The sequence below is a fragment of the Grammomys surdaster genome, unplaced genomic scaffold, assembly GCF_004785775.1.
Source record: "Grammomys surdaster isolate TR1022 unplaced genomic scaffold, NIH_TR_1.0 278, whole genome shotgun sequence".
NCBI classification, from domain to species: domain Eukaryota; kingdom Metazoa; phylum Chordata; class Mammalia; order Rodentia; family Muridae; genus Grammomys; species Grammomys surdaster.
Genome location: NW_021604719.1, coordinates 7,607,849 through 7,623,266, shown reverse-complemented (window position 1 = coordinate 7,623,266; position 15,418 = coordinate 7,607,849). Strand labels below are relative to the sequence as shown.

The 15,418-nt window shown below is 41.9% G+C and overlaps 1 protein-coding gene across 4 annotated transcripts in view; it reads right to left on the bottom strand.

The window, feature by feature from the left end:
* Nucleotides 1-3,230: 3,230 nt before the first annotated feature.
* The window catches only part of Tnfaip8 (TNF alpha induced protein 8), a 112,376-nt gene continuing 100,188 nt past the window's right edge, over nucleotides 3,231-15,418 (bottom strand). For all 4 annotated transcript variants that reach the window (XM_028777221.1, XM_028777220.1, XM_028777219.1 and 1 more), the window contains exon 2: nucleotides 3,231-4,802. In XM_028777221.1, the coding sequence (XP_028633054.1) occupies nucleotides 4,237-4,802 (566 nt within the window). In that variant the 3' untranslated portion in view covers nucleotides 3,231-4,236. The remainder of the gene's footprint in view (nucleotides 4,803-15,418) is intronic.

The window sequence follows — 15,418 nt, the reverse complement described above, 5'->3', positions numbered from 1 at the left end:
GTTCCTTTAAAATGTTCCGCTATTTTTATGTTATGCCACCTTAACACCCCCTCATCCCCCTCCCCATTCCTTGGTTTGTGGTTTTTCCCCTTAAAAACCTCTCTCAAACTGGCTGTCGGGCTCAATTCAGCTCCTGCGTGGGCATACGAATTGACCGGCAGCTAGCTGTCACATGCCCTAATAAACCTCGCTATTGCTCCGGTACACGGTGTCTAGAGCAGATTACTGGGTGGTCCGACTTTCTGAGACTTGAGTGAGGGTCTCCCCTCTGCGGAGGTCTTCAGTATAACATTAGACCCAGATCTTTGAGAATAGGTCAAACCTGCAGTGACTTAAATTTGGTCTAAGAAGGACATTATTTGAAAGTTTTTTTTTCCCCCAGAGGCATAAAAAAACCCCTTCTCTGAGACAATGATATGCTTACTATTGCTTTTAGACATGCTACATTTAAATACAAGCAAGGGCACACTGATACTATGACTGTAATACTTGTTTGTTTGTTTTTGTTTTTCGAGACAGGGTTTCTCTGTGTAGCCCTGGCTGTCCTAGAACTCACTCTGTAGACCAGGCTGGACTCAAACTCAGAAATCCACCTGCCTCTGCCTCCCAAGTGCTGGGATTAAAGGCATTCGCCACCACTGTCTGGCTCATGACTGTAATACTTAATTGTAACCTCAAGAAAAAACCTAAATTTTCCTTGCCTCAGTTTCCTCATCTGCAAAGTAATTAAGATTTTGGTGGGGGTTATTCTGTGAGTATGCCTGGCATATGAAAGCCATATCATAAGTTAATTCCTAAAATTGGTTATCATTCTCTTATTATACAGCCCATACTTTTTGCAGAAAAACCATCAGCACATAATAAAATCAGTTCTAACACATTTCTTTCTTTTATGATATCTAAAAAGACATCATTTAGAAGAAAAAGGTTAAAAGAGGCTGGGTTACTTAGAGAGATTGAGAGAGAGAGAGAGAGAGAGAGAGAGAGAGAGAGAGAGAGAGAGAGAACAAAGACATATAAGATCTAAAACTGCATTAGCTTAGCTCAGAGTTATCTACCCTAAGCTTGTTCAAATTCTTCCGAGTTCCAGCCCTTCCTGCCTAAAGCCATGCAAAACAGGAGAGAGCCTGGTCACGTCAGATATCAGCTTGCTACTCACACAAAAAGGGAACCGATATGCATCAGGAAATAACTTGCTAATCGTGACATTTTAACCAACCCAGAAATGCATATTTTCCAGACGAAAGACTAACAAGAGAATGATCTTCAGAAGATTCTGAAAAAATGGCAGCACAGATTCCTTGCTTCAGCATACAGTTAGTCTTCCATGTCCATGGGTTCTGGTTAAGTGAATTTAAAATATATATATTTAAAAATGTGTTCGTAGGGGCCAGCAACATAGCTCAACAAATAAATGTACCTGCTGCTACAGGTACCAGATCTATGAGTTCTCATTCCCAGAACCCACAGGGTGGAAGAAGAGAATCAGCTCCTCCAAGTTACTCTCTTACTTCTACAGGCTTGCTCACACACATACACACAAATTAGTAAATATTAAAAAGTTTGCATTGAACACACACAATTTTTTCTTGTGGTTATTCCATAAACAAAACACCCTTTTCCCCCAAATCAGCAATTATATTGTATTATGTGTTGTAAGTTACAAGTCTTTAAAAAAAAAAAAGACTTAGTTTCTATGAGTACACTGTAGCTATCTTCAGACACAGCAGAAGAGGGCATAGGATTCCATTACTGATAGTCATGAGACTCCATGTGGTTGCTGGTAATTCAGTGATCTCTGGAAGAGCAGTCAGAGCTCTCTCCAGCCCAAGTCTTGAGACTTGTAACTATAGGAAGATACACAGGCAGGCTAGATACAATAGTATATGCCATTTTTTTATAAAGGACATCTTCCTATAAGCACTGGTTGACATCTACAGGGTGTTCTCCAACTAACTTTCCACAGATTCTTCTTTTTTTAATCCCTTCCTGGATATGTTGGCTAGTTTTATATTGACTTGACACAAGCTACAGTCATCAGAGATTAGGAAACCTCAATTGAGAAAATGTCTCCATAAGGTTGGGCTATAGGCAAGCCTACGGGGCATTTTTATAATTAGTGATTCATGGGGTAGAGGCCAGACCATTGTGGATGGGGCCACCCGTGGGCTAGTGGTTCTAGGTTCCATAAGAAAGGAGGCTGAGCAAACCATGGGGAACAAGCCAGTAAGAAGCACTCCTCCATGGGCCCTGCATCAGCTCCTGCCTCCTAGTTCCCGGCCTGTTTGAGTTGCTATCCTTACTGCTTTTGATATGGAATTGTAAGAAGAATAAACTCTTTCCTCATCAACTTGTTTTTTGGTCATGGTGTTTCATCATGACAATAATAACCCTAGACACTGTCTTAGACACTAGAGTATGAAACTAAGGAATGCTACCACTGTCTGCAGGCACATTGTGTTGCTACCCAACAGGTTCATCAGTATGACTCAATGTGCAGACATCTCTAAATCTCTCCGAAGGTCTTCAGTTTTGTTGGTCATGTCCTGAGCTAAAAATTATTGAGAAGCTTCACTATCTGTACTTTTTGCTGCTCAAGATCTGGTAGAGCAGAGAGTGAGTCAGATCAGTGGCTCCCATGACATCACACTCTTAGCTTCCCTTATGTTGGTTAAGGAAGGCTGCTGTGCTCTGCTTATGAGCCATTTAGCAGTTATGAAGTCCAATCATCAGTAATGCAGCCATTACCCTAGTGTTCTAACCTCTAGGATCAAACAGGCTCCAGGAGGGAAGAATTATACTTCTAGCTCAAATCAGGATTTGAAATCACACAAGCATAGATAATTTTTGCCATTGCTGTTTATCTTTACTGAAAAAGCTGGGTCTCAGAGAAACCTGACCACTTCCTTCTACTCTATGATGGGTCAAAGCAGATCTTAACTTCTGGAATTTTCACTAATGGGATCTTTACTGGTGGATTTTTATTTCACTGTCAATATTCTTGAAGTAGGCAAATGACAGGCTTCGTGGAAATGCCAATATTTAGTTCTAGTGGTTGGGTCTGTTACTTCCCAGTTGGCTTTTAGCTCTTTTACACAATAAGCAAGGGTCTACTTCATTATCCATACATCAAAAAATTATACAGAAATGGCACACCAAGCACTAAAGATAGACACAGTCATCAGTCCACTCCTCAAAATAGCAAATAACACAATCTAAAACTCAAGTTGTTAAATAAAAAATGGCATCTTTTATTCATCAATCCCCATTACCAACTGAAATGCATGCATCTTTCTTACACTATTTCACAACGTCCCTTCTATCCTTTCACCCCTAAATCAGTCGGATGAGTTCATCTTTAAACTCAAAGTTTTTTTTTCCTTTTTGAAATGCTACTTACATTTTATTTTCTCAATATCAAAGCCAATCTAGAAATTTATTCTTCCTACAGGTGAAACGGATGTTAATACCAGAACATGTCAGCACATGTTCAAGATGACATCAAAGTTAGGCCCTAAGCAAGTATTTCAAGGAAATACCATGCCACTAGTTTTGAGACTCTAAGTATCACTGATGGTACTAAAAGGGAAAACTCGGCTTCAAAAGTACACTCTTGCAATGGACATTGCTCATGATGTCTAAGATTGTTCATTTCCACAGTCATGATTTCAGATGCACAATTTTCTGCTTTCCTGAGCATTCGGTTTGACTGCCTCAGATTTAATTCCTGAAGGTTGATGACAATCTGTAACCAAAGAAGCAAAATTGTTTTAAAAGGATCAATGGCAGCAAAGAGAGGTTCTTGGCATTTTAAGAGAGATACACAGACATAGCAAAGGATCAAGGTGAGTCAAGATACGCAGCTTTATACATATTAGAAATGTCCAACATGCCACCAACACGATTCCCCTAAAACACAAGAAGTGCCAGTGCTTGGGGCCACGTCTGTCTTTGTATCCCTTGACATATGAATGACCAACTGTCCATTTTTCCCACATCCTGCCATTCATTAAGACATTTTCAGCCAGAATTTTTGGCAATATTTTTTTTTCTTTCTTTCAAATACAACAAGCCACACAGAAGTACTACTATGAATGTCCAACAACAACAGGTCGTATGGGGCCAAGCTTTTCTGAAATACATGTGATCCCTAAAAGATTCTCCATCCTCCCTTTATAAGTCATCAGTGCTCCACTTCACATAAACCGCTGCTGGTCACAATCTTATTTCACAAGCTCATATGTTCTCTTCATCCAACATTTTGTTGATGCCATCGCAAAGTTTCTGTAAGTGAGGTTTAAATTTTCCAAAGGGATTATATAGGGCAGCCAAGAAATCACAATCTGAAAAATGATCAAAGACATTATTAACCCGTCCATGAGACTTGGCAGTAAGGTGGCGCTGAATGATGTCGTGCAGGAGCTCTCGGCACTCGTTCAGCAGCCTGGACAGCACGTTGCGGTCGAAGGTGTATTCTACCTGGTGGAAGCTGACAACCGTCATGGCGAGCTGGTGCACCTTCTTCTTGAACTTCTCCATCAAGGCCAGCTCGTCTTGATTGAACTGATTGTTCCTGTGGAGAACAGCCAGCTTGATGACGGTCTTGATGAGGTTCTTGATGACCCTCTCTGCCTCCTTCTTGTTCTGGGTATACTCCTTGGTCACCCTGTATAGCTCATCCAGCACCTCGCTGCTGGTGTCATCGATCAAGGTGGTGGCGATGGATTTGGATACCATTTTACCCAGGATCTTCTTTTGTGCCTGAACGGCCAGATTTTTGGAATTGAAGACATCTGTAGCCACTATAGAATAAAATGAAAAAGACGGGGCAGAAAGAACAAAAGATCAGTTAATAGCAAGTAAAACAAAACCAAACAGATGTCTAAGTATTAGGGAGTGCTTTCCCCACATTCCTTCACTGTTTACTGTTTGTTTCCCAATTATTGATATAATGTTGATATAGCAGTTAAAGTTGATACCTTCCTTGAAAATCACCTTTGATTTGAAAATATTATGTCTTGGGGGTTGGGGAGATGGCTCAGTGGTTAAGAGCACCTGCTGCTCTTGTAGAGTATTTAAGAACCCAGCACCTATGTTGGCAGGCTCACAACTGGCTGTAACTCCAGCTCTGTGGGGATCTGACATCCTCTTCTGAGCACCTGCATACATGTAGCATATGCTCACACAGATGTAGGCACAGTCACGTAAGTAAAAATAAATCTAAAACTTAAATAGAATGTCTCATGAGGCGGCAAACCTTTATGCCTTTTTATTTAGCTTAATTACATAAAAATTTAAGTCAACTCTATACCTATCTTCAAGGCAATTGCAAACCTAGGCAACTTAAAACCCTCATTTGAATGAAAGCAGGATAGATAACAAGGTTATAATACAGAGTAAGATGGCATATTTACTTCAGTGAACCCCAAGGAGAGCCCTGTCTTATGACCACTACCGAAAGCCTAACTGCCTAAGCCATCGGTCATCGCTCTTCCAACCATCCCACCCACTTTGAATTTCACTTCCAGATGTCAGCTTTTGGAAGGTTACACTCCAGAGAGACCGCACTGTCAGCTGCTGTTCCTGGTTCACTCTTGCTTTTAAGTTTCGAGGAAATAAGCTTAAAATGAGCCAAGGAAACATGCTACACGCAAAACATACTTTGGAAAAGCTGATCCCCTGAGTTGACTTTTGGAATGCTCGTAACTTAATTTGGCAGATGTTTAATGTACACAGAAGAGTTGCACGAATTACTGATTAATGACATACGAAATGCTTCTAGCTTAGAGCCCAGCAGTGAAAACACTCAACAAACCAACATTAGCTTCACTCTCTCAGGATTACTCCTTCTATGTGCTGGCTGCAATATGAATGCTTGTCTAGATCTCTCCTTTCTTCTTCCCCTGGCTGAGGTCTCAGTACTGCAGTGCTCTGGGTATCTAGAAATTTCTGTTCTCTCTGTACATTCCAGAAAATGTACTTTGATCAGTTGGCGTATAACCACTTAGTGATGGGGATGAACAACTTAGGGCATTGATGGGATAAGATGATTTGTTTGGACAAAAGCTAGCATCAGTAGGAAGCAAAATAGCAGAACTACGAAACCCAGGCTAGGAGGACATATATAAGCAAGTTTCATGCTAGATGCAAGGTGGAGACAAGAGAATCCACATTACATTTAAACTCTGGATTCAAAGCAGGTATGTGGTCTCATAAGGTTATTGCAGAATGGCCCCTAGCTTGTAGAACTCACCCAGGAACATATAACACTGTGCATCTACTGAAAAGATGTCCTGGTGGAACTAGACATGGTGCCCTCCCAACTGTTGATAGGAAGTCACAGAAACATGAAGTGAGACTGCAGAAGAAGAACTGAAATGCATTTTGAGAGAGAAAAGGAAAGTGAAAAGCTGTGGGAAGTGACCAACTTCAGGAGGGTTTCCAAGCTTTTAAACCAGTTGTAGTTTAATAGTAATATAGTCGTATTCCAATCTCTTCACTGATCTGCAAAAGAGCGTTAATTCACAGTAATGAAATCCTACACACAGACACACACACACACACACACACACACAGAGAGAGAGAGAGAGAGAGAGAGAGAGAGAGAGAGAACCTCAGCAGTTAATATTGCTGCTGCATTATGGCCAAGGACTCTCTTTTGTGCTATGACTCCAGACACAGACCTTAACAAATAAACAAACTCAGTTTTTACTTAGATATCAGCAACTTATTTTATACAAAGATTCTGCATTTAACCATTTAAATGTTGGCATCTACAATCTACAGTCATGTTTCCCAGAGGGAAATACTGAAATGAGAGAGAGAGAGAGAGAGAGAGAGAGAGAGAGAGAGAGAGAGAGAGAGAGAGAGAGAGAGAGATATAGAGAGAGAGAGAGATATCTTGGTAGATCACCAAGCTACTTTTCTCATCAAATCTCAACATCTCATTTCATTTCCAGCATATAGAGAAGCAAGAACTCTATGGCACAGCATTTTAGCTTCCTGTAAGCTGAGGAGAAGCCAATCTACTGCAGACTAAGCACAAACATCCCTCATTTACTGTAACCGAGTCATAACCCAGACATGGAAGTTGAGCTCTGAGGCTTTTCCTTTCTCTCCAGAACTTCCACGTGACACTTCCATCTTACTCTTTAGATCAACTCAGTGCATCCTGCTCCCTCTCCACAAAGCAGACAAGCATTCAGTGGGTTTATTTTTCAGTTTGTTTTGAGCCAAGCAGGGGTTGTGGCTGACAGCTGCTTGCCAGGGATATGTGGTCTGGGATCATAAAATACGACTGTTTTCTTTCTTGGACACTAACTGCTGCTAGCCTCGCCTGCTCGGGCTTGTTGTCAGATCCATCAGCTCTCTTAAAGGCCTGGCATATCTCAGAGCTAATCCCGGACCCAGTTTTTCTCATTCTGTCTAGTCTCACCCCTGTGTGATATCATCTCCGTGGCTTCAGATAGCATCCACGTGCCAACAACTCCCACAGCCCTCGGCCTTGACTTTTTTTCCAGACTCATTTTGCAAAAACATTTAAGACGGTTTTCTTTTGGAATTTTGCGGTGTCTCAGACACACCGGGCCCCTAATTGAATCCTTGTTCAGCCCATCCTGTAAAATACTCCCTGTCTACTATTTATCACCTCGATTAATAACATCTCCTGGCTGATACTCAAGTCAGAGACCTGGAAACCATCCACCATCTCACCCTCTCCTTCCTCAGCCCATTACCAATTGTTATCTTCCAGTTTACCAGGTATCCACTCCTAAATCGTATGCAGTTCCCTCCATCTCTGCAGATGTCGTCTAGGTCAGCTCCTTGCCAGTGTCCTCTCACACCACGCTCAGGGCATTTTGAAGACATTGCATGAGAAAACGAGGTTCTGTTTCCGTTCTTTGTTAACCCTCACACTTCCCAGCTCCTACATCAGTATTTGCCTGTTACCATCTCTCCCTTTGGTCCCTAAGCTCTCCAAAGGCAGACCCCACCTGTCTGTCTGTGTCATGCCCCGAGCTTGGCCAGGCACCGGATTCTCCCATCTCCTCCCCAGGCTTAAGTACTTCTCAAGGAAAATGTTTTGGCCTGAAAAAAAAATGCAGATTTAAAACACATATTTGGGTGTTTCTGTTTGCTTATTTTAAAACCTAGAGAAATAGACACTTGTTTTAACTCACTAAACACATGGGGCTTTTTTACCCCCCATGTAAGCATACTTCAGAAAGTGTTGTCTTACCATCAGTAAATTAGTTTTCTTTAAAGAGGAAAGATTTATTATATGTATCAGAAGACAATAGTACAGATATTTTGAGTAAAGCAAGGTCTTATATTTCTTATTTGAACTGCAGTGGAAGATTGGCCACTCTGGCCTACCTCTGCTTCTGGCTTGGTCTGTGTTTAAACACGGGGGGTGGGGTAGAGGGGCACTAAGGCATCCTCCTGGACACAATTGAGAGGTACACAGATGTTCTCCAGGAGATAGTACTGAGAATATTGATCAGCTGTTTACAATTAAGATGGATTTATTTGACTTGGAAATAGACATGGAAATTGTTGGCAGAAGAAAAAGCCTGACACCATGTCCAGCATGCGTGAGGTCCTATTCCATTCCTAGTCTTGAGGGGCAAGGCTGTTCTCCAGAATAGAGCATATCTTACTTTGTGTCTGCTCGTCTCCCTCCTCCAGGACTGAACCAACAGTCCACCTCAGCAGTGTTGTCTGTAAAACAAACTAATATTTAGGAATTCCTGGTTTTACCACCAACAATCATAAAGTTGGAGATAAATATTGATGGTAAAAATATTCTGACCCATGTGTGCAAGAAAAGAAAAACCCAAAACATGTTCAGAACAGAGGAAAAGCCTTTTGATGCTATCAATGAGTGAAGAGTATAGTTTTCTAAAGATTAACAAAAATGTTCCGCAATTGCTAATGAAGGACTCAGGTCACTTCTCATATTTATCAGCAAACACATACTCTTTTCACTCTGTTATAACTTGCTACTTTTGAATGCTGACTATATACATATGTTATTCCAATTTATTACCCAGTTAAATTCCATCCAGTGGACCAGGAATGAGGAAGGGTGGAAGAAAACCATTCAGAGAGCTTGTCTAGTCATTGGGCTGAATTCACACATTTTCTTTAAACAAACATGTGAAACCTTAGCTATCTTATATTTAAATAATTCCGAGTGTAAATGGACTTGGCCAGGGGGGTGGGGTGCGGGGAGAGGCAGCTTGAGGTATAAGAAATGGGTAAGAAACCCTGGGTGATAGTGGCGCATGCTTGTAGTTCCAGCACTTGGGTGGCAGAGGCAGGCAGATCTTGACGAGTTCAAGGCCAGTCTGGTCTACAAAGTAAGTTCTAGGACAGCCAGGACTGTTACAGAGAAACCCTGTCTGAAAAAAAATACCTTTAAAAACAAAAAAGAAGAGGATGGGAGGAGGAGGAGGAGAAAGGAAGGAAGGAAGGATGAAAGTTAGGAAGGAAAGAAGGAAAAGGAAACTAGTTCAAATCAAACCCAGGTGGTATTCCAGGAGAGAGTGGCTGCTTATGTTCCCTGACAGCAGCCTCCACACTGAAAAGCCTAATGGAAGAAACCAACAGAACAGAGAAGAAAATAAAAGGGAAAAGAGAGGAGGGAAGGGAGGCAAGGAAAGGGGCAGGGGCCAGAGGGGGAAGGCTGTGGCCAGGAGGAACTGCATATCTATATATGAACTGTAAGGACAGCTGGGCCTGAAAAGATCAGAGGTAACACCCATAGTCGGAGAGAGGATGAGTGTGAGGGACCTTAACACACACTGTACTTATGTCATCAGATGGAAGAGGCCATTCCAGAGATTGCATTCTAGGGAGAATGGATAAACCCTGGATCCGTAGCTTGACCCTCAAATGCACAGTGTTGTGTATGGATTCTCCTGGTGCCACATGGCTAAAACCCAGCAACATACACCACCACAGGGACAAGGGCAAGCCATACACCTCATATCTCACATGCAATCCAGAAACACAGGTGCTCCTTTAAAGGGCCACATAAGGGATGCACACCAGAGATAACGATGACTTTGCAACGCCTCCTGTCCCTCACTGGACACACTCTTAGCAGCAGTTAGGACTCCGTATCAAGCCCTCACAGACCACTTTCATCATTCCTCACTACTTTACAATTCAGTAAACTGCCTGAAAACCGATAGGGTGAAAAATGGCTCTTGGTTATGCAGCGGGGGAAGAGAATTTTCCCAGTGGAATGTCAGCGAGCCTTGTTTGCATATTTTAGGATTGTCCTACCGGTAAAGTGTTAAAGCTGACCCTGTTCCCTCATTAACTCAGGTAAGAAAAATCTTCAAAACATCCAGTTTGTGTTTATGTGAGAGTCATGAAATTATCTGAAAATCGCACCTTCCAATAATACATACTGGAGATTTTTCTTAGCAAGAATATTTAAAGTAAAAAGGCTTCGGCATGAACAGTCTGTGTACTAGTGGGCCCTTATTGTGACATTTTTTTCACAGCCTCCTGGAAAAGCACAGACTACTTAACAAGCCCAAACACTATCCAACTAGTGAACGACTGAACTCCGGCTCAGCTACTGCACAGGGGTATTGCTAGGACTCTTTCCTCACCAGTGAGCCGAGATGAGTGATTCAACCTCCCAGGGTCGTTGTAAAGATTAATAAACAGGGACTGAATGGAACTGCCACACTGCCTACTCGGAAAGGCTCCTCTGCAGACTTGTATAGAGAACATAACACACCAAGCTTCATATGCATCTCGGTACTCTAGTGATGAATTACATTTGGTCAAGATCAATCGACTCCTCTTAGTGCCATGAAACGGAGACACGCAAAGCACCAGATGGTTGTGTGAAAAGAGACCTCACGTGGTGTACCTAAGACCAACTCATATTTCCCTTTCCATGATCACACTGAAATATAAGTAATATATTTACATCCTTCGGAAAGAAAATTTTAATTTCTGAAGGGTTTTGGTCTCTCTTGACAACAGAGTCAGCTGCAGGAACACGGAGAGGTAGTGGAAAGGTCTTCTGTATGAGGAAACTGGTCCTCCGAGAACAGAAAGAATGCCTACCACACAAAGGCAAGAGGAGATACCGTTGCAACATGCATGCAAAGCTGTGCAACAGGGCCATCTTGAAAAGGAAGTGAACCAAAACTAAAGCCACAGTGAAAGCCACACCGTGGCATCACCACTCTAGGCCCAGCCTTTCAAGGCCTCAGAGAATCAGAAATATAGGGAACAAGAAGCCAGTGCAGCAGAACAAAGGGCTCAAAGTGGAGAGAGCTGGGTTGTAAGTCTTGTGTGTGTGCGTGCACCTGTGTGCGTGTGCGTGTGCGTGTGCGTGTGTGTGTACATTTCCAGATGGCGTAGACTGAAGTGAGATCTACTGAGCTACAAACGTTGAAGCAGCCTTCAGTGTGCGAGGCTCCTGAGTGGCCACAAGTGAAGCCTGACTTCAATTGCCTTGCTTGGTGTGACTAGGACTTCAGAGGCAGAGGTCGCCTGAACAGAGGAACCAATTCATCACACTGTGCCCTCTCTGGTCATTTCTCTTCCTCAATTCTATTTGATAGTTTGTGGACAAAACAAGATAAGGCCCAAAGACAGCATGAAGAAGACTTTCTCTGTATGATCACTGGATGTTTTGTTGCGTTGACACTGAACCTGGTCACAGTGATTTTTGAGGTTAACCATGTGCCCCTGTTCATAGGCTGAATTTTGTGATGATTATGAACATGTCAAACCAGAGAGACAGTTTAATGTGTAAAGCACGTGGACCTGCACTGGAGTCCCAGAACCCATGTTAAAAAGCCATGTGTGGTAGCATGCCTCTGTAACCCCAGCATTGGAGAAAGGGAGACAAAGAGGTCCTGAGCTTGCTGGCTAGCTAGAATAGTACACTTGGAAAGTTTTAGACCAGTGATAGATCCTGTCTCAAATGAGGTGGACACCATCCCTGACAATGACACTTCAGGATGACCTCTGGACTCTACACAGGTGTCTACATGTGCATGTGCATTTGCACACACACACACACACACATACAGACACACAGACATGAACATACAACCAGATACACTAATAGGCACACACATATACAAAAGATAATGCCAATTGTTTCAACTCTTAGATCCACCTCTGTCATTTCCCATCAATGTTCTCTACGGACTACACCAGTCCTTTATTGCGTTATTGCTGGCATAAACTCCACTAGACACGCCTATTGGCTCCAGAAATGGAGGAAAATTTGGTGATGTTTAGATGAAGCAGTATGGTTGGATCTCAAAGAATGCCAGTTTCATAAATGTTAGGACAAAAGTTAGAGAAACAAGTATATTTTATGGCTGCCCAAAGTCAGGGCAAGATATATATAGCCATAAGAATCCATTACATCATCTTAGGTAGTAACCACAGTAGAGATACAAAAAATAGACAATAATACTAGCAGCTACCACTAAACAATAGTTTTGTTAATTCTTTGAGAATTTTATACACTGTATTTTAATCACCTCCCAGTCTTTCTGGTACCCCACAGTTTCACGGCCTCTTTGTTGTTTGTTTGTTTTTTTTTAATAACACTTCATTACATTTTGTGCTATCCTTATACTTCTGGGTGTGGGGACAGTCCACTGGAGCATGGTTGACCAGAGTCACATCATTTGAGAAACTTGAGTTTTCTTCTCACAGAAGCTATACCGTCTCCATAGTTCTTTATGTAGGAGTAGGGGCTCATGTGCCTCTCTCCCTGCCATGCTAGGATGTAATTGGGCAGCCATCGTTTCAACAATTCTATGCTGACCCTGGAACTTGCATTATCTTATTGAAGTTTCACACCAAGGCTATTAGTACGCATATTTCCAGGTCAGGGAAAAAAATATGAGTTGCTTATTTATACAGTACATTTTGATTACATTCCTTTCCTTCCCCCCAGCTCCTCTCAGATCTTTCTCATCTCCCTGTTTACCCAACTTCATGCTCTCTCTCTTTCTAAAGAAAAAAGAAAAACAAAAACAGACATCAAAACAAACAAACATCCAACAAGACATACATACATATAACAAAATGAAAGCACATTCAAAACCATGGAGTTCCTTTTGCATTGGTCAACTGTTCCTGGGCACAGGGCCTGTCCTAGAGTGTGGATGATACCTTTATCAAACACCTTCTTTAAGGTTCAGGGATCTGTGTGGAAGAGAAGGCAGAAAGATAAGAGCCAGAGCTGGTGGAGGACTCCAAAGAAAGTGTTTTTTTTTTTTTCAGACGAAACAGGACTGATACCATATGAACTCTCAGAGACTGTGGCAGCATGCACAAGGCTCAGGTTCAAACCAGACAAAATCTCAGCCCTGGAAGGGGAAGTGGACACAAAGTCCCTAGCCAAGAAGTTATTTGCAACCGACGCCTGCTGGGAAAGGGAAATTTAGTTTTCTCTGATGGAGTGTCACTGAAATTGAGTTACTTCCGAAAGGCTACACAGTGAGTGAGTGATAGACATGAATTTGAATGCAGATATGTCACATATAATCTGTTCCCTAAAAGATTCATGTGACACATGAGTTTTAGAAGTAGTATTTATACTAAACCATCAACCAAAGAGTACACATGGAGGGACCCATGGCTCCAGCTGCACATGTAGCAGAGGATGACCTTATCTGGCATCAATGGGAAGAGAGGCCCTTGGTCCTGTTGAGGCCCGATGTCCCAGCATAGGGGGCTCGATGCCCCAGCGTAGGGGGATGCTAGAGGGGTGAGGCAGGAGTCGGTAGATAGGTGGGGAGCACCCTCGTAGAGACGGGGGAGGGGAGGTGGGATGGGGGTTTTGTGGTGAGGAAACCAAAAAGGGGACAACATGTGAAATGTAAATAAATAAATTAGCCAAAAAAATAAAAAATAAAAAAATAAAAATAAGGAAATATTGTTTTATATTGAAAACACCTAAGGAGAACCTAACGATGTCTCTCTGAGGGAAGGGAAATCAAAGAAGAGAAGGTCCAGCTTGTGTTTTCAGAATATATCTGGTCAGCTTTAAGATATGGAGTTTACCTAAAAACAAACAAACAATAAACAACACTGGAACAAACCAAGTGAAAGTCTCTCAGCTTGTACTCCCTCGTGGCACAGCTCTGATCTCAACCCTTTTCTGAGAGACAACAACTGTTCCAAGATTTTTGTCATCTTTTCAGAGCTATGCATAGATCTGCCCCTGCATAGATAAGCAAATATATGAATGGCTCCTGAGCTATGTGAAGAAGTCTTAAAGGGCCTCCACCTCTCCTCTTTGATTCTGAGATAGGGTTTCACTGTGTAACAGCTTGGGCTGGCCTGATACTCAGGAGCCTCCTAAGTTTTGGGATTACAAGTGTGCACCACCACACCTAGACTAAGGCTTGTGGTTCTTAAGAAACGTAATTTCTGAGTGATGTAAGGATATATAACGCGTAGGTGTTAGAAATTCTACACGTAACTGATATAAAATGACGATGTGCTGAGGAACATGGTCATACACCCTTGCTGCTGCTACTCCAACAGTAGTAGCAAGAGTCCTTTATAAGTGGTGGAGGAAGCAAGGAGGTCTTCAGTCTTTGATGAAATGTGTAAAAGGAGGACCACGTACTGTGACTGCGATTATCATATAATTTATCGTCCAAATGGATGGAATACTTTTGCTACTGGTAATTACAGGTGCTACTGGTAGTTACACCATGAAAAGAGAGCTGTAACTGCCTCAGGTAAATTATTCCTACATGAAGAATAAAAGCAAAACTAGGGATTTACTGATATATTTATAAAATATTTCTTGAGAATCCTGTAAACATATCGATCAGGTTTTCGTCTAAACAAAAATACTAGTTTTTTGGTTTTTGTTTTTAAGAAGTTAAGAGGAATCATATTGGTGGTGTGGGGATGAGTCTTTCTAGTTAAATAGCTCTTGAAGGAACATATAGCAAGGTTCCATTTGGAGATGCTTAAATATCCATGCAGTAAAAAAATTATTATATAATTAATTTTGCTTAATTATGTTTTTAAAGAACATTTCAAATAGGACCCAAGAACAAATTTGTTCTAACAAATCAAGTGAAACTTGTAAACTAAAATCAATTAAGACAATTAATTGGCTAACAAACTGATGGAATAGATTCAGAGTAGATCACTGTAAATAGGGATGGGTTAGGTAGGCAGGGCAGGCTGTGGGCAAAGCTAGGAAACAGTGATGCAGGCATAGCTTCTGGACCCAGGCAGCCTGGGTAAGGAGTAGCATTGTTCCCTAAGGGCTCTTGAGACTGGACCACATTACCTACTTCCTCTGTGCCTCAGTTTCTTTACCTGCCAATGGAGTTAAATTAAAATAATCCATATGAAGTGCATTTACTGTCAGGTAATCAAGTGAGTTTAT